Source organism: Geotrypetes seraphini, chromosome 3 (assembly GCF_902459505.1).
Source record: "Geotrypetes seraphini chromosome 3, aGeoSer1.1, whole genome shotgun sequence".
Lineage (NCBI taxonomy): Eukaryota > Metazoa > Chordata > Amphibia > Gymnophiona > Dermophiidae > Geotrypetes > Geotrypetes seraphini.
The window spans coordinates 144,267,903-144,288,015 of NC_047086.1; the positions used below are offsets into that span (position 1 = coordinate 144,267,903).

A 20,113-nucleotide genomic window follows, 5' to 3' on the forward strand; every position below is an offset into this window, starting at 1 on the left:
CTGTTTCTGAGGATAGTATAGCTTAACCAAAACTTGATGTTTGCATGAGTGTGCGTCTGTTAGTTCTCAAATAAGTAAGGAAATGCAGTGGGAGACAATAACTGAAACATAAGAGTGTTTGTATGGGAATGAAAGCTGTGTTGTAATGAGTGAGGCTAACGCATGTTAAAACAGAGTTAGCGATGTAAGAGAACTACATAGTGGGGGATAGGGAACCTTTAACTCTTGCCTGTCCAGTTCTCAATTACTATTAGCAGTGCTACTTCTTATGATTCCAAAACCTGATCTTGATCCTATGCTTTTTAGAGGGATTTTGTCATACAGGAGGGACAAAATATCTGGGGAGGTTCGCCCCTTTGAGTCAGCAGCTACCATTAAAGGCTCAGGAGAGAGCTGAATCATGAGTGTTTGGATGGATGATTGAGCTCAGTACACTGATGATGATGATGAGAATTAGTAATCAGCAAAGCACAGGAATGCCTTGCAATTTAGAATAGTGGTAGTTTACCTTTAAGGAAGGAGGATAAACCCACATACACTAGTCTAGGGCAGGGCACACCCAAACCTGGAACCTAAGAAGCAAAATTTACAAGCCTGCAATGAACTATTTAACATAGCCTATGTGAATAAAGTTTGCAGAAGCCATCAGAAGAATCCAGAATTTGTGGGAACTGTAGTCAGTTGCTGTATCTGTGGTGAAGTCAAAATAGGAGACGTTAACCTTATGACTGGAATATAAACTGTGATTGTGAAGCAGCTTGTGATTTATTTTTGGAAAAGGAATTCATAATTTTGATTTTTGAATCTGCTGACTTTGGACAATTTGGTGCAAGGTGAAAGTACATGATTGAACTTTGTTTTTCCTTACTGCATTACCTAGAGTGTATGGACAATAAAGAAGTCTTTATTTTTGCACATGCGTGTTTGATTTTTCATTTGAGTTTGCAATACCACTTGGCCATTCCAGTAAAACTGCTCAGCTGGTGCTGTGTTGTCCCTACTCCCCAATTAACCGTGACTCTAATGACAACGCTGATAATATCAATTGGAATAGACAAAATACAGATCTATGCCACATCCAACAAACTCAAACTAAACGCAGACAAAAACCAAAGTTCTGTGGTTTCATAACGCTGTGTACACAGTTCCTCATGCTATAACTCTAACCTCAGGATCCACATTGGATATTGACAAGGCATCCAAGGTATTAGGAGTCATTCTCGACTCCACCCTATCGTACAAATCTCAAGTATCCAACCTAAGGACCGAAAACCTTTTACAATATGAGAAGACTAAGGGCTCCTTTTACTAAGGTGCGCTAGCGTTTTTAGTGCACGCTATATTGCCGCATGTGCTAACCCCGCGCTGCGCACCAAAAATAATGGAGATGTTAGCGTCTAGCGCGCGTAGCATTGCAGCGCGCGCTAAAACCGCTAGCACAGCTTAGTAAAAGGAGCCCTAAGACTTATCATGCCCTTTTTTCAAGAGTCTATCCTGTTGAACAAACTACAGATGATTCAAAACACAACGGTCAGACTACTATTCAAATTTAAAAAATTTGACTCCGTTTTCACCTTACTATAAAAATTTATACTGGCTACCTGTTAAAACTTGTATCACCTTCAAACTATCATGCATAATGTTCCAAATCTTATATGTAAAAACTGCTAAACCATTCATAAACTTATTTCTCAACTTCTGGTCTATGTCGACCAGAAAACAGAAATTGCTTCAACCCATCTCCCAAAGAGATTAAATACAAATACATATTCAACTCGCTCTTCACTTATCTTGGCACCAAGACCTGGAACAACCTCCCAACTGACATCAGGATGAAAACATTCTACAACAGATTCTGAAAAAAATTAAAAACTCTTCTTTGAAAGCATACACACCATAGACAACTAATTCAAAATACCTAATCATTAAATCCTACACTCTACTGCTAAACCAGTACAATCATATAACCTCCATTTTCTCTTCCCTATTACCCCATTCATAATTCTGTCCTCCTCAAACTACTATAATGTAACATATACATTTTACAATTCCTATATTGTAAATCACCTTGAACCTGTTTAGACATAGCATGACTTGGAAATACTAGATTAGATTAGATTAGAAAACTTCTCTTGACTGAACCTATTCTGACTCTGTCCCATTAAACCATGCTTGTCAACGTGTTCCAAAATTTTACTTTTTTTATAATTTCTACTATTTATGCCCATAACTGAAGTCAGGCTTACTGGTCTGCAATTTCCTGGATCACCTCTGGAACCCTTTTTAAAAACTTACATTACATTGGCCACCTTTTGGTCTTCAGGTATGTTGTGTCCTGCTTTTATTATTGCACTTCGTTGCTCTGAAGAACAGCATTGTTTAAATACTATTCCTTAAATTTGTTGCCTCAGCTGCAGAAATGAGCCTTCCGAAAGCTGATGAAGACTTCTTGTTGGTCATTGCCTTCGTTAAGATAATTCTTGTCTTTCTGTTAATAGGTCTGCAGTCGGTGCCCAGGGGACCTTAGAAATGGTTCTGAAGTGGCCAGTTTCTGCCATTCCAATCCCAAGCTGGAATTAAAGGGGCGCTGCTGCCTAAGGAAGCAGGATGGTAGTGAGGTCATTGCAGGGTAAGTGAGGTCACTGTATAACCAGAGCTTCTGATTACTTGATGAATATTCTTCATGGTTTTTTTTTTTTTGGGGGGGGGGGGTGAATTGGCAATTTATTTTTCTCTCTTTTGCACTTCCAGCTCAATGGGAGCTAGAGTTTGGATCTGGTGCCATGAACCTTCATTTGTAATAACCTGGGGATTTTTCCCAGTTAGCCATTGGCACTTGGTTCCAAGTGTAGATTGGAACCAAGTGTATTGACAGTGCAGTGAGTTTCGATAGCTGTCCCATCAAAGTTTGGGGGGGGGGCTTTGGTGGTCTGGAAAGGAGTCTAGATGGGAAGACAACATCTATGTCAGCAGAGGAAGTGAGACGAATTGGGGGATCAGTTACTCTACTGTTTTCTCTGTTTGTATTTTCAGAATTGTTATGCTAAATGCTAACGCGTCTATAGGATATAATGGACATGTTAACATGCGTTAGCATTTACCGCACGCTTTTAGTAAAAGAACCCCTAAGTTTGGAATCGGCTGCTCAAAACTAGATAGTCTAATTTTGATTGACTAGATTTAGGGGGATTTTTAGGTGAAAATTTGCTGGGTTTACTGTGAAATGGTGTGGTAATCATGTTATTCCACTCTTTTTAAGGTAATATAGAAATAAAACAAAAGGAATAAAGGTGATACATTTTTTATTGGACTAACTTAGTACATTGTTTGATTAGCTTTTGAAGGTAACCCTTCTTCAGATCAGAAATAATAATAAGGGAGGATGGGAGGGGGGTATTTCTGTCATGGTTTCATTCCCTTGTGAAATATTGGTTGGGTGGGGGGGTTGCTGTTTTGTTGTATGGATTTTGATTGATTATAAATGCATATATGATTAATATTATTTGTATAGATACTGTACTGCATTTTTGTTAACTTTAGAAAATCAATAAAGATTTACAAAAAAAAAATAAAAAGAAAGAAAGAAATAAGCAAATGTTGACAAATACCAATATAGAGAAGTGAAACATAAAAGCATTCCAATGACAGGAGGAGGGAGGGGTGGACAAGATGAGAAACAGGGCTGGAGACATAGAGATGAAGCCGTCCACGCAATGTGTGGCGGCAGCAAAAAGGGCAAACAGAATGCTAGGAATGATAAAGAAGGGGATCACAAACAGATCGGAGAAGGTATCATGCCGCTGTACCAGGCCATGATGCGCCCTCACCTGGAGTACTGCGTCCAGCACTGGTCGCCGTACATGAAGAAGGACACGGTACTACTCGAAAGGGTCCAGAGAAGAGCCACTAAGATGGTTAAGGGGCTGGAGGAGTTGTACAGTGAAAGATTAGAGAAACTGGGCCTTTTCTCCCTCGAACAGAGGAGATTGAGAGGGGACATGATCGAAACATTCAAGGTACTGAAGATAAGGTGAGACCTTAGCTAGGACTAAGGCAGAACGTGACTTAATCATGAGCGAAGACATGAAAACTGCCAATCAAGTGGAGAAGGCTTCATCAAAGGCAAGCCAAATGATAGGTTGTATCCGTAGGAGTTTCGTCAGCTGGAAGCCCGAAGTCATAATGCTGTTGTACAGATCCATGGCGAGACCTCATCTAGAATATTGTGTACAATTCTGGAGACCACATTACCAAAAAGATGTGCTGAGAGTTGAGTCGGTTCAACGAATGGCCACCAGGATGGTCTCGGGGCTCAAAGATCTCCCGTATGAGGAAAGGCTGAACAGATTGCAGCTATACTCACTCGAGGAATGTAGAGAGAGAGGAGACATGATTGAAACGTTTAAATATATCACGGGCCTCATCGAGGTGGAAGATGATATCTTATTTCTTAAAGATCCCTCGGCCACAAGAGGACACCCACTGAAAATCAGGGGTGGGAAATTTCATGGCGACACCAGGAAGTTTTTTTTCACCGAAAGGGTGGTTGATCATTGGAATGAACTTCCACTTCAGGTGATTGAGGCCAGCAGCGTTCCAGATTTTAAAAGGAAATGGGATACACATGTGGGATCTCTAGGGGGGTAAAATCAAGGGGGGTGGGTTATTAGAGTGGGCAGACTTGATAGGCTATGGCCCTTTTCTGCCATCATCTTTTATGTTTCTAATGTAAGGAAGTTCTTCTTTACTCAGAGAGTAGTAGAAAACTGGAACGCTCTTCCGGAGTCTTTCGTAGGGGAAAACACCCTCCAGGGATTCAAGACATAGTTAGACAAGTTCCTGCTGAACCAGAACGTACGCAGGTAGTGCTAGTCTCAGTTAGGGCGTTGGTCTTTGACCATGGGCTGCCCCGCGAGCGGACTGCTGGGCATGATGGACCACTGGTCTGACCCAACAGCAGCAATTCTTATGCTCTTAGATATGAGGCTAGATTCATTAAGGCCATGAATCCAATCTGTCAGGGATCCGATCTGATCCATGGCCGGGGGGCTGATTCACAAAGCGATTGGAATCACGCCCCCAACCGACTGCATGGATCGCTCTCCAGTGATCCCGAAGCATGCACAAACCATATTATTTGCCTGTAGATGGTCTGCACATGCGCTGGCCCTCCATGTCCGGCAGAGCTGGAAACTTTTTTTTTTTTCTTTTTAATACTTCGTGAGCCTGTGGAGGAGAGTCGGGGTGGCAATAGAGATTCAGGGCAGGGAGCCAAGGCGGTGAGTCGGGGCGGCAAGAGGAGATTCGGGGCAGAGAGTAGGGCGGCGAGGAGGAGTCGGGGCAGGAGAGTAGGAGAATCCAGGCAGAGAGCAGGAGATGCAGTCGGAAAGCACTTGAGAGACTGGTCCCCAGCAGTCGCTTCTTTTGTTGATTGGCCAGCCCAATCGGTGTTCCAGATTTGTTTAGTGAATCACTGCCTGCCTACATTTGTATGCCGTTCCCCCTCATTTGCAAGTGCAGATCGGATCTGAGGTTGCTCGGCACCAAGGCTACTGAATCGGGTCGGGGAACAATCAGGTCGCAAAGTGGTCGGGACACGATTGGTGTTCTTAGTGAATCTAGGCCATGGATAGATGATGATAAGGTGACAAAGCAGTAAAAATGGTTTGTAATGTGATAGGGTGTACTGAAAATTTGCATTAAAATATCTTACCTGCTCAGTAGGGCCCCCAATGCTTAAAAGCTTTCTGTAATGCTTAAAAGCTTTCTGACTCTTAATTGCTACATTTTCCCTGTGTATTTGGAAACGTAAAAGCTTTCTGTGGCAGTAAGACTCGTTAAAGCAGTCTTGCATGGAATGTTCCCCTCCCGATGCACAAAAGGGTTTTCTATGGCTGCTAATGATCCTCGTAGCAGCCACCGAGAATTCTATACTAATGCATTACAAGGAGCTCATTAGCATTGTAATGAGCACTCTGTGTAACGCTCTAAACAGAACATCCGTACAACCAGGTTAGGGGGCAGCCCAACCCACCAGGCCTTTAGAGCAGGATTGGGCAGCTTGATTGCGGCGGGAAGGGGACAGGGGGGGCTATCATTTGGGTGATTGGTGGGAGGATGGACTTTTTGTATTCAATGGGTCGCAGATATGTCAAAACTGATTTTTATTTCATGCAGAGTTATTTTATTTGTGAACTGCTATGAAACCAATCTGCTTGTAATGAACATGGTGATTACAAAAAGAAGACATTTTTGGTCTGGTCTGATGGTCCAGTGTTATTGTTGCATTCTGATGTGTTGAAGACCCAGAGTTAATGTGTGGACTCTGTTCCTCAGGCTGGCAAGCTAAGGTTGCTGTGTAAGCAACTTTTTACAGCCTGAAGGAGAGATAGTGGTACATCTCTTGTGCAACAGCAGCATCTACTGGCTGGTTTGAGAGCACACTGGGTTTCAGATGGAACAATCAGCCAGAAGACTGTTGCTATAACAGGTGGACTAGATGGAGGGGGTGAAGAATCCATGGATAGCTGTGAATGAAGGCTGCTTCACTTCATGTAAGTTGCAACTGGGTTTGGAAGCTCAAAGGAGCAGGATAAAGCTGGGGAAAACTATTTATTTTTATTTTATTTATTCAATTTTCTATACCTTTCTCCCAGGGGAGCTCAGAACGGTATACATGAATTTATTCAGATACTCGAGCAATTTTCCCTATCTGTCCTGGCAGGCTCACAATCAATCTACCCCCAAAAACATAATCACCTGTAACATAGTAACATAGTAGATGACGGCAGATAAAGACCCGAATGGTCCATCCAGTCTGCCCAACCTGATTCAATTTAAATTTTTTTTTTTTTTTTCTTCTTAGCTATTTCTGGGCGAGAATCCAAAGCTTTACCCGGTACTGTGCTTGGGTTCCAACTGCCGAAATCTCTGTTAAGACTTACTCCAGCCTATCTACACCCTCCCAGCCATTGAAGCCCTCCCCTGCCCATCCTCCTCCAAACGGCCATACACAGACACAGCCGGTACAAGTCTGCCCAGTAACTGGCCTAGTTCAATCTTTAATATTATTTTCTGATTCTAAATCTTCTGTGTTCATCCCACGCTTCTTTGAACTCAGTCACAGTTTTACTCTCCACCACCTCTCTCAGGAGCGCATTCCAGGCATCCACCACCCTCTCCGTAAAGTAGAATTTCCTAACATTGCCCCTGAATCTACCACCCCTCAACCTCAAATTATGTCCTCTGGTTTTACCATTTTCCTTTCTCTGGAAAAGATTTTGTTCTACGTTAATACCCTTTAAGTATTTGAACGTCTGAATCATATCTCCCCTGTCTCTCCTTTCCTCTAGGGTATACATATTCAGGGCTTCCAGTCTCTCCTCATACGTCTTCTGGCGCAAGCCTCCTATCATTTTCGTCGCCCTCCTCTGGACCGCCTCAAGTCTTCTTACGTCTTTCGCCAGATACGGTCTCCAAAACTGAACACAATACTCCAAGTGGGGCCTCACCAATGACCTGTACAGGGGCAAATATGAGTGATGGTTTTTATTTGAGATTGTAACTACTACTATTACGAAACAAGTATCTTACAGGTAAGGTGGCTCAGAATGCAACTGCAAGGTCTTCCACATTCTTGTCATATTACTCTTCTATTAATGGAGTTACATTGGCTCCCGACATCCTATCAGGTTCAATTTAAGGTTCTCTCATTAATTTTTAAGGCATTGAACAATGAAGTACCTTTTGGTCCTTGCAGCCTTTCTTTAGAATATACAGACCAACTCGTGCATTGTGATCATTCAGTAAATTATTATTCGATGTTCCAACTTTTAGACAGATTCAACTTGAAACTTATGGATCATCAGTAGTTCAGGTTGAGGGAACCTGGTTATGGAATAGTCTCTTCCACATTATTTGAGGAATTTAGAAAATTGTTGAAATTACATCTCTTTTGGAAGTGTACCAAGCATGGATCTCTGAGAGCGGTATTACAGACTATTAGAATGATTGCACTGATTTATTGTATGTTCTGTTTGATTTTGTATGTTTTATGTACAGTATGTTGACATTGTATACCACCTAGAATTTGTAGGATAGTGCAGTTTATAAATGTTGTTTAGAGTGTGGCACTCAGAAATGGAATTGCTGGTATGAAAGCAGAAATTACAGGTCTGTGAGACAGTATGTTCTCATATGCATTGCAACAGCTGCACTCCTATACACAGGAGGTCCTTCACTAAATGGTTGGTTAGTTAGTTAGGTGCGATCAACTCGTGTTCAAGTCCTAGTGACTTGATGGATTACAGATCTAAAAAGAAATGGGTTTTCTGCTAATCCGGTAAGGTCCTCCAGCATCATCCCCATGGTTGTTTTCAATGTGTCCAACCATCTGATTGCAGGTCACCCTCTTCGCCTGGTTCCTTTGATCTTCCCAAACATGATGACCTCCTCCAATGATCTTTCTCTTCTGACAGTATGACCAAAATAAAACAGTCGTAACTTCATCATTTGAGTGACATAGCCAGTTTGATCTCTTCCAGAATCGATTTGTTAGTTCTTCTGGCGGTCTACGGCACATATAAAATCCTTCTCCAACACCAAAGCTCAAATGTCTGTTGACTTTCTGTCTTGTTTCTATAGTGTCCAGCTTTCACATCCATAACTGACCACTGAGAAAATGGTTAGCACATGCTATTTGCTGCCTATGGACCCTGCTGTAGATAGTGCATGCTAACAGTAAATGATCCCTCAATGCCTGCAGTTCTGTTTCAAGACAGCCTTGTACAGTTCTGCTGGGCAGCTGATTAGTTGGTTAGCTGACTTGGGGGAAGAGGAGGGGAATGGAAGCACAGTTGGGGCTGTGATTTAGTGATTCAGATCTTTAGGAAAGAAGAGTTGGTCTATCACATACTTCATATCCCTGTTTTTAAGGAAAGGAGATGAGTCTTGATATACCACCTTTTAATGGTTACAAGCAAAGCAGTTTACATATTACATACAGGTCCTTATTTTGTATCTGGGGCAATGGAGGATTAAGTGACTTGCCCAGCGTCAATAGGAACTGCAGTGGGAATCAAACCCAGGTCCTGTGGTCCTCTGGCTGCTGCACTAAACATTAGGTTATCCCTCCATTACTTCTACAGAAAGTATATTTGTATAGAATTTTTCCTACCTCCCTCTTCTGCTGTTTCAGACACACGGATTATCTCTTACTAATGCTTGAAAATAAACAGTTTTAGATTTTATTTGAAAAACTCTTGAATAATATCAGCAGGAACAGAATTCCACTTCAAGGTCAAGCCATTGCTTGTGTACCACTCTGAGAATCCGTGGGTGTTTAAGAAAAATAACATGATGAAAATTAGATTGTCTGTTATATGGAGGGCTAATAGTAAGGCTTGGGTAACCAGCCAATTTTTTATTGAGTGGATCCATGAAGTCTTTTCCCCAAATGTAAGAAAATATCTTCAAGAAAAAAAATTGACAATAAAATGCCTTCTTATGATGGACAATGCTCCTGCTCACCCTCTGGGCTTGGAGGATGTGTTCATAGAGGAAGTTGATTTTATCACAGTGAATTTCCTGCCCCCTAACACAACTTCTCTAATTCAGCCCATAGGACCAGCAGGTCATTTCAAACTTTAAGAAACTCTATACCCAAAGCACTGTTTCAAAGATGCTTTGAAGTGACATTTGAATTAACACTCGGAGAATTCTGGAAAAATCACTTCAACATCCTCCATTGCTTAAGAATCATTGACAAAGCCTGGGGGGCAAGTGACTTACAGGACCATGAACTCAGCCTGGAGGAAATTGTGACCAGACTGTGTAGCAGGCAGAGACATTGAAGGCTTCGAAACTCAGTCTGTTGCTGCTTTTGATGATATTGTGTCTCTGGGCAAAAACATGGGCTTGGAAGTTGACAATGCTGATATGGAGGAGCTAGTGGAAGTACAGGTACCACCAAAAGACCGACAGGACAGGAACCCACAGTAACAGTACAAGCAAGAAAAACAGTGGGAAAGGACAGTGAGCAATCCACGGGAGCCAGCAGGATGAAATCAAAACTTGTTTATTTCAATCCAAGGACACAGTACTATGTTTCGGCAAGACAAAACCGCCTGCATTAGGGGTCATTGCAATCTCAAGCATCACTGAAAATGATGTCACTCTTGGTGATAAAACATCAATCAAAAACTAAGAGTTGCAGGTCACTGCGACTCTTTGTTTTTGATTGATGTTTTATCACCAAGTGTGACATCATTTTCAATGAAGCTTGAGATATAGTGAGACAGGCCCAGTGAGTGTCAAGCAGAATCAAGTGGTGCCAAGAGACAGAAAAGAGAGAGGAACCCCCCCCCCCCCAAGAAGGACAGTTATCTGATATTTTTATGGAAGGGGATTCCCCTTCCTCACCACCTTTTGTTTACGCTATCAACTCTCCTCCGTACAGGTAAAGTGAAGTTAAATTTTTATCTATATTTTATCTGTTTGTTTTTATCCATTTTGTGTAAGATTTTATGCATATTCATTGTTTTTGTATAGGATCTTATGCATGATACTGTTATAAAGGTTTAAATAAGCAATCATCTGGGGTTTGGGATTAGATTAATTCATTTTACATTAATTCATATGGGAAAATGGTTTCAGTTTTCAAACAAATCTGTTTTCAAACAGTCATTAGGAATGAATTATGTTTGACACCTGAGGTTCCATTGTACTGTCTTTCTGTGGTTATAATCGGCGCATTTTGCATATTTTATCATGTACTTATTCTGTACCTGGGCCAATGGAGTGTTAAGTGACTTGCCCAGGGTCATTTGGGGCTGCAGCAGGAATTAAGCCAGGTTCCCCAGGCTGTTGCACTAACCCTTAGGCTACTCCTTTAATTTATCAAATTCTGAGAGAGCACCTTCTCAATCTAATTAGCTAGGTATTTGTTTGTAGATGTTATAAATATGGGCAGAGGTATAGTTATAAAGGCAATGATGAGAATCCAAGTAACATTCCGTAAATCGGTAAAGACCCTCCTCTTCAACTAAAGATCTCCTCTGTCTTCTCCCCCCCTTACGCCCCACCCCTCCACTCTCCTATCACCTTCCCGAACTCCAGTATAACCCTCTCTTACTCTCTCCACTAACAAATTGTACCTAAACGCATATAACTTTCCTTAAACTAAACTACTGTATTTCCCCCTTCTCTCTTTCTGCTATACTCTCCCTGTATTTAATTCTCTCCAAAATCTATAAATCCAATCACTAAACCTGTTGTACTACTTATATGTCTAGTTACTCCCCACTGTGTATGTTCATTTGTAAACCGTTCTGAGCTACTGGGAGGACGGGATAAAAATCCAAATAAATAAATAACCTGCTGACAGCTATAGCCTAGTTAGAGTAGCAGGCCAAGACTTAGGGAAGCCAAGTTTCAGATCTTTCTTATCCACTGACACTTTTGTGATTTGGGGCAAGTCACTTCACTTGTCTAATATACAAAACAGATTGTAGGTATCTTGGAACATACCTGCTATAATTGCATGTAGCTCATTTGGAGATCAGATGTCCCTCTGAATAGTTGTTTTTTTTCTCTTGTAGGCTGGATCTTTGGAACTGTTCCTTGACCCACATGGACACTGAACTGCAAAATGCCAGCACTGTTGTTGTTCTGTAAGTATGTAATTATGTTTGACAGACTAGTTCCCCTCTTCTTTGACTTCTATCACATGTTCTCTCAGGCAGACAAATTTAGGAAATTGCAAAATGTACCCAACAATGTTGCTAGCATGCATGTCCACTGCAGGGCTCTGAATGGGAGCTTCGGTCTGTGCTGCTTGTGAGTTTGGGGAGGAAAGAGAAAGTGAGGAATGTCCCTTTATTCACAAAATGTCTTAAACCAGCATTTTGTTACCCCACGGCATGCTTGCTAAGCCACCAGTAAGCTTACAGATTTCAGGGGTTCTAGGAACTTACATAACGTTAGATCTACTGCTACAATTACTACTAATCATTTCTATAGTTCTACTAGACATATGCAGCTTCTAGACGTATGCAAGTACTTTCTCTGTCACTAGTGGGCTCACAGTCTATGGGCTCCTTTTACAAAGCCGCGCTAGGGCCTTAACACGCGGAATAGCGTGCGCTAACTTGCCACACGCGCTAGCCGCTACCGCCTCCTTTTGATCAGGCGGTAAATTTCCGGCTAGTGCGCGCTAATCCAGTGCGTGCGATAAAACCGCTAGCGCGGCTTTGTAAAAGGAGCCCTAAGTTTTTGTACCAGGGGCAAAAGAGGGTCAAATGACTTACCGAGGGTCACAAGCAGCAAAAATCAACCATTCCATCTCCAATCTTATGACAATATCAGACAACTTCAAAACATTCAGAAAAGAAATCAAAACCCTGCTTTTCAAAAAATTCATCCAAATATCTTAACCCCTCCTCTTTTACCTCCAGAAGATTCACCTACCTTCAGATAACCTTCCCCCAAATTACCCACCTTAACACCTTCCAATTAAACAAATACCATAAATAGATTGTAACCTACCCTCTCTAACTGAATTCCATATGTATTTTTCATACAGTTCTTCACTGTCAGTTTAATTTCCATCCTATAAATTCACATAGAATTTTTCTTTTTTCAACCATCTTTATTTTCTCTTCTTTATTAATTTCCAGGTACTTTAGTTAGATTGTGAGCCTTCGGGACAGTAAGGGAATTTTTTAAGTACCTTCTTACTTCTCATTTATAATCTTAATGTATATTTTCTTCAAACCGCTTAGAACCTAATGGATGTAGCGGTATATAAGAAATAAATTACATTACATTACAATGGGAATTCAACTGTGGGAATTCAACTGTGTTCCCCATCCCCCGGGACAAAATGAGCAGACAGATGAAGAAATGTTTTCAGAGATTAGGAAAGCTGGAGAATTGGGCAACAGTATAATAATGGGTGATTTCAATTGCCAAAAAACTCAGTATCTTATCCACATTCAGTACAGAAGACCAGTCAAAAACTATGCGTTCCTACAGGCTAAGTCAGTAAACAGCTTTCTTGGTGACTCAAAAAAAATTGGGAGAAAAAAGGCCTCAGATAGGCTTCATATGGCCCAAAAAAACTCTCAGTTAGAAAATGCTTCAAACTATTCTTTATTAAAGTCTCCAAGAATGCAAGTGCGCACAGCAGCACAGTATAGACTAATCGTCCTTCAAGCCAAACATCAAAAAATGAAACCAAACATTTAACTTGCTCTGGCTCCAATCCGTCTTCTGTTGATCATTCATAGGCTGTTTTCAGCAGTGTCTCAAACCGCTGCTATAAACTTCCCATAGAAATCAAGCAGAGATTTCTACGGGAAGATTATAGCAGCGGTTTGAGACGCTGCTGGAAACAGTCTGTGAATGATCAACAGAAGACGGATTGGAGCCAGAGCAAGTTAATGTTGTTTTGTGCCTCTAAACAACATAAGCATAAGGGTTTCTGTTCTCCAAGAATATAAATTCCATGATATTTTAAGCAGTGAGCCAGGTCTTTCTCTACTTTAGGTTATTAATATTGTTTGCCACTAAAATTTTTGGCCATCTTCTCGTAAAAAGTTGAGTCTCATTGTTGTCCTCTGTTCTTTTCCTAAGTTCAGTTGAGATGTTTTTCTTCTTTTTTTTCCTATGTGATAGCAAACGTTTTTTTTTTTCAAAATTACTGCTGGTTTTTCTCATTGTGATTGAGTACACATAATCAACGTTTACGCCTACTCATGGTGTTGAAGGTATTTATGAGAAATCTATGTAATACTGATAGCACAATCACTCTTCAGATATGATCTCCACATGTGGTGCTTTTCCTTTATACGGTTTTGTTTACTTTTGGTGCCTTTTTAAATTATTTTTTTGTATTTTTATATTGACTTTTTCTTTATATTAATCTTTATTTTTGTTTTCCAAGATTATATTTTTATAATTTAAGATTTCTGTATCATGTTCTTTTCTTTCTATTTTTTTGACATTTTAATACCCCTTTTATAAATGTGTACCATTCTCGAAAATAACTAAAGAGCATTTCGTACACATTTTTTTTGTTTTGGTTTTTTTTTTTAAATCTTTATTGAGTTTCTAAAGCTAACAAAAATGCATTACAGTATCTATACAAATAATATTAATCATATATGCATTTATAATCAATCAAAATCCATACAAAAAAAAAAACCCACCCAATCAACATTTCATAAGGGAATAGAACCATACAAAGAAATATCCCCCCACCCTCCCTCCCCCTGGGTGTGTGCAATATACCAACAGGAACAAAGGAAAAAATAATTGCAATGAATCCATAAAAGATATCAAAGGGCCCCAGATTAACTTAAATCTCTTAGTATGTCCCAGTATATCCATGTTCATTTTTTCAAATCTATAAATTAAACATAGATTTGCCCACCAAAAATTAAAGTTAAGGCGATCTCAGTTCTTCCAGTTGCGTGTAACCATTTGTATGGCTACCCCGGTCATGATAAGGAAAAGCCACCCTCTATATCTGTCTAATGAGGGCTTCAGATGTAATATCGTCCCACATATGACTGCCTCATATGTCAAAGGAATCGATGCCTCAAGTATAGCAGTAATCTGTCCCCATATCGACTTCCAGAAATTGAATATCAAAAGACAATAGAACAGCAGATGATCCAGTGTCCCTATATCAAGATGACAATGTCATTTTCGAACATATTATTGGGACTGCACCATTTGCTTTATATATTTTTTTTTAATTAAGAGACATGATGTACGGAGTGGACTCATTTAGGCACAAGTGTTACTAGTACCACTTTTGAGCTACTATCTTGGGTAACCCTGCCTATATCATTGAAAGCAGTGCCCCAGTACTGAGGTCTCTTTGATTCAACTCAATTAAGGGGCTCTTCTATCAAACTGCACTAGCAGTTTGTAGCACGGTGAGCTTCGCTGAATGGTCCACACTGCTCCCAACGCTCATAGAGTTCCTATGAGCATCGGGAGCAGCACTTCATTGTTACTCCAGGGTGAAGAGTTCTAACACATTCAGCCTTTGATTGTAAGGGAGATGTTCCATCCCTATAATCATTGTGATGCCTTTCTTTGATCCTTTTATTTTTATTTGCATTTTTTTAGAGTGCTGTGGTGTATGAGAGAATATAAGTATGAGTGTGTATGCATGAACATAGGAGAAGTGATATGTCCTACATGTGTTATAAGTATACACATATGCACACATCCAGGATTGTATTGTGTGTGCCATGAACATCTTTAATCTGTGGGCACATTTGTGTTCATTAATTAATTCTTTCAGCCATATCGGCAATTTCTGATAATAATGGAAGAAGCAGATCTGAAAAATAAATAAACTTCTTATCTTTCCCTTTGCAGGGACCTTTCAGAAAACCCCCTACAGAATGTGTCTGATTCTTTCTTCCAGGGCTTCGTCTATCTGCAGTACTTGTAAGTGCCTATCTGATGGGGTCTAGCATGCTATATTGTCAGATATGTGGGGGGGAGGGGTTCAGGATTGAAATTTTGATGTTTACCAGATGTCTGTCTTTCAGCATTACTGTGATTTTTCCAGAGTCTAGCATGAACCTTCCAGTATATGATATGTATAGCTTCCACATTAACTAGGAGGTTCATCTTCCTACTTTCATTTCCTCCAGTTTGAGGGCGCAGGATCGGGTGTTACAATCCCTGGATATGCACAGCATTCCGTTGCAGTACCAGGAAGTCACAAACAAATTTCGGGTTTCTGACCACATGTTTGCTGGTGGGTCCTGCCTGTAAGGCAGCTGGCTTCCAAAGCCACCATTTCCAGATGAATCCTTATGCCTATTTCTTCTGCCTATGTAGCAGCTGGAAAGAAGCCCCCCCTCCCCACACACACACCACTGTCTGTGCAGGCTCATTCTACTAGAGGTATTTTCTCCTCTTTGGCGATCGTCGGCGATATCTTTGGAGGAAATTTGTAGGGTTGCTACTTGGTCCTTTTTTACATACTTTCACCAAGTTTTACAGGATTGATATGGCAGCCAAGCAAGATGTTGCTTTTGGTTCCTCTGTTTTGGCAGCGGGCTTATCGGTCCCACCCTGACTCTACGAGACTGCTCTGTTATGTCCCACTAGTCCAGGAATAGAGTAGGATTGTACAAGAACAAAAGAGTAGGTTCTTACCTTTTGCTAGTCTTTCTTGTAAATCCGCACTCTATTCCTGAAACCCACCCAGGAAATTGCTGTTTCGCCAATTGTCTGCCTTAATAAGTACTGGTAAGCAGTATTTCTGCTTTCATGCAAAAAACAAAAGGAATTGACCCCAAAATATCCACAAAGAAGAAAATCCAGAGAAAACCAAAAAAAACTCTGTGAAGTGATGATGTTCTTAAATGGACTTCATTTGAAAGTGTCAAAGTTCCAAAGGTACACTGAAATCATCCACATAAAATAATTCCATCCACATAAAAATAAATCATCCACATAAGAGCCCTAGAAGGCCTAGTCCACTAGGGATACAGGACCCAACACGGTCCGCGTTTCGACAAAAAGTCGTCTTCAGGGGTCCCTGGGGGTCCTATAAAGGTGAGTACGTGGGAAACTGCGACAACACTTCCGATCGTTGTGCACAAGGGATCTATTTAATTGGACAACAACCACTCTTACAAGTGCATCCTACCAAGAAGATATGGGATGCATACTGATCACACCCATCCCCAAAGATCAGAAGAACTCAATCGCATTGACATTCAATTACAGACTCATAGCGAGTATCCCCTTATTCACCAAACTACTGGAAGGGTTGGTCAACCTGGAACTAGTAAATCACTTAGATAAATTCAACCTCCTCAATGACCATCAATCTGGGTTTAGAAAAGGATTCAGCACAGAGACAGTCCTAGGATCTATCCTCAACCACCTATATGATCTCTTCAGTAAAGGTACCAGTGCCCTGATCTTACAACTGGACTTCAGCAGCGCATTTGACTTAGTGGATCATGAAATAATGCTGAACTGCCTAGACGCAGTGAGCCTCTCGGGAAGTGTTTGGACCTGGTTCCAAGGCTTCTTAACGAAACAATCGTATCAAGTGGTCTACGACGGGAAATATTCTAATTCTTGGAAAAGTCCATCGGGAGTTCCCCAGGGTTTCCCCCTATCTCCCACCTTATTTAACATCTATACTTCTTCCTTAGGCCATCTTCTACAAATGTTAAACCTAATATACTATATATACGCTGATGACATCTCTATCCTAATCCCAGTGACCAAAGTGACCAATGACACCTCAAAACAAATCTCCCACATCATAACCGAAATAGAACAATGGTCTATTAATTTTAAACTGAAACTCAACTCAGAAAAGACAAAAATCTTCATGGCAAGCCCAAAAGACAAAATCAACACAACAACAATACACTTATAAATGGTCATGATCATCCAATATCCAAAACTATAAAAATACTAGGAGTCACCATAGACACCCACCTGACCTTGATCGAACACACAAACTCGGTGACCAAAAAATGCTTCCACACACTTTGGAAATTAAAAACCATCAAAAAATATTTCGACCCTCCATCTTTTAGACTACTGGTTCAGTCACTGATCCTATCCACCTTAGACTACTGCAATATCATCTATGTGGGTACACCCAAAAAAACTTTGAGAAAATTAAGGATAGTGCAAAACACAGCCGTCCGACTAATATTTGGATTAAAGAAAAGTGACCACATTAGCCCCTACTATAAACTGCTGCACTGGTTGCCAATTGAAGCACGGACTTTATTCAAGTTTTCCTGCTTTTGCTATAAACTGGTATGGGGAATGGCCCCAATTTACCTATTACCTCACTTCGAACTTTACACCCCCACAAGCACAACCAGAAATCGCAACCTCTTTGCCTACCCGAAGATCATAGGTTGTAAATACAGAACCTTTCTGGATAGAACTTTTAAATTTCAAGCTGCCAGACAGCAAACCTGGCTAGGCAATTTCACCAACAAAGCCAGGCAGACCTATGGCGCCTTTCAGAAAGAAATCAAGACCGCTCTATTCAATAGATTTATTTCCCAGCCAGACAACGCCCCCCATCCTAAAACCTTTCTCTTTATGTTGATACTACACTTCTTCACAAATGTATTCTGTTCTTCTCTTGACTATTCAGTGTCTTCCTCACCACCTGTATTCTGTAATTCGCTGACCATCCAGCCCTTTGATGTAAAATGCTTAAGATTATGCTGTAACCTATTTGTAACCTGTAAACACTGATTACTCAGTGACTTCCTACCTGTTCTCACCTTGTAATTCGCTGATTGTACAGCTCTCTTTCACTGTAAACCGACTAGAAGTCGCAAGATTATGGCGGTATAGAAAAAATAAAGTTATTATTATTAGATGATTGGTCTGCAATGTATACATTAACAGCTCTGAAGGATCATAGAATGGAGAGGTTTGTTCGCCACTGGCAATGTTTTTTGATTGGAAGCGTTTACATTATTTTTGGGGGGGGGGCGAATGGGTTGGGGGAGCATTGGACTTAAGATGCTTTAGCTGTTGTATCTGTTATAGTGGAGGTGTGCAAAAGGAATCATGTGCACCTTGATAAATGTGTTTATGAAGCTATTGATCTAGTGTTTTGTTTATTGATTGTATTCAATAAAGCTATTTTTTAAAAAAAGTCATAAATTAGGCTTTCAGGCTGTTTGAGGTTAGGGATTTATCTGATCAGCAAATAAGAGTTTCTGCTGAGTGTTAATACTTTGTTGGAGAACCTGAACTTCCCTATATTAGGAGTGGCTTAGTGCAGTGTTTCTCAATACGGGTACATGGGCCACTTGTTGGGGGTATGCAGTCTGGCCGCTGTGGAGGATGTTCTTTGCCTGTCAGTAGAAGCCGCTGCTGTCGGGGATCCCTGCCTGCTCGTCTGCCACCCCCTCACTGAAGCCACTGCTGGGGATCCCTCTTTGCCTGCCCCCCTCCCCCCCTGAAGCCGACCCAGTTACTTGATGGAGCTGTATTCGCTCTCTCCGCCCCCTAGCGAACTCTGTACAGGGACGCGACTCACACATTGCAAGTAAGTAGCTGACCTGGAAATCTCATCTCGGAGGGAAGACTTGTAGGCCAGCAAAGTGCAGCATGTGAATCGCTGCTCGCGCCGTCCCTGCACGGAGTTCACTGGGGGAGGAGGGAGCGAGTGCAGCTAAAACAAGTAACTGGGTCATCTTCGGGGAGGGGGGAGGGAGAAATGTTGAATGTGACAGTAGAGGGGTGGGAGAGATGCCTGGATCTCTCAAGACAGATGGACAGTGAGAGAGAGAGAGTGAGACTTGTTGCCAATATGGGTGGAGGAGAGAGAGGAAGAAAAGTTGGACTCATGGAGGGACAGAGAGAGATGTTGGTAGGAGAAGGGAATGAGGTCCAAAGGAGAGGAAACATGCAGGAGGCAGAGAGAAAGTGATGTTGGACTGGTGGAAAGAAGGGAGAAAAGTTGGATGTAGCAGTAGAGGGAGTGGGAGAGATGCACCCTGGATCTCTCTCTTCCCCTCCCCCCTGAAAGTGCAGCATGGGAGGGAATGAGAGAAGGACAGTGAGAGAGAGAGAAGGAGACATGTTGCCAATGGGGGTGCAGGAGAGAGGAAGAAAAGTTGGACTCATGGAGTGACAGAGAGAGATGCTGGTTGGGGAAAGAAATGAGGTCTGGAGGAGAGGAAGCATGCAGGAGGCAGAAAAAGAAATATTGGATGCAGTCAGAAGGAAGTGCAACCAGAAACTCATGAAATCACCAGACAACAAAGGTAGGAAAAATTATTTTATTTGTAATTTAGTGATCAGTTTTGAGAATTTATATCTGCTGTCTATATTTTACACTATATTTGTCTATTTTTCTATAGTTGTTATTGAGGTGATATTGCATATTTTAAAATCATCTGCCTTGACCTCTTTGAAAAAACCCAAAACAAATATACCGTATTTTTTGCTCCATAAGACGCACCCTAGATTTAGAGGAGGAGGAAAATAAGAAAAAAAACATTATGAATCAAATTCTCTCTGCCAGTGCTCTGCATCTAACCCCACACTCCTTGCCAAGCTTTGCACCCTGTCCCCCCCT

At 41.2% G+C, this 20,113-nt stretch overlaps 1 protein-coding gene across 2 annotated transcripts in view; it reads left to right on the forward strand.

Annotated features, from left to right (window-relative positions):
- Positions 1–20,113, forward strand: part of ATRAID (all-trans retinoic acid induced differentiation factor) — a 55,811-nt gene that overhangs the window by 21,169 nt on the left and 14,529 nt on the right. For both annotated transcript variants that reach the window (XM_033939148.1, XM_033939147.1), the window contains exons 3-5: positions 2,499–2,629; positions 11,598–11,669; positions 15,394–15,465. In XM_033939148.1, the coding sequence (XP_033795039.1) occupies positions 2,499–2,629; positions 11,598–11,669; positions 15,394–15,465 (275 nt within the window). The remainder of the gene's footprint in view (positions 1–2,498; positions 2,630–11,597; positions 11,670–15,393; positions 15,466–20,113) is intronic.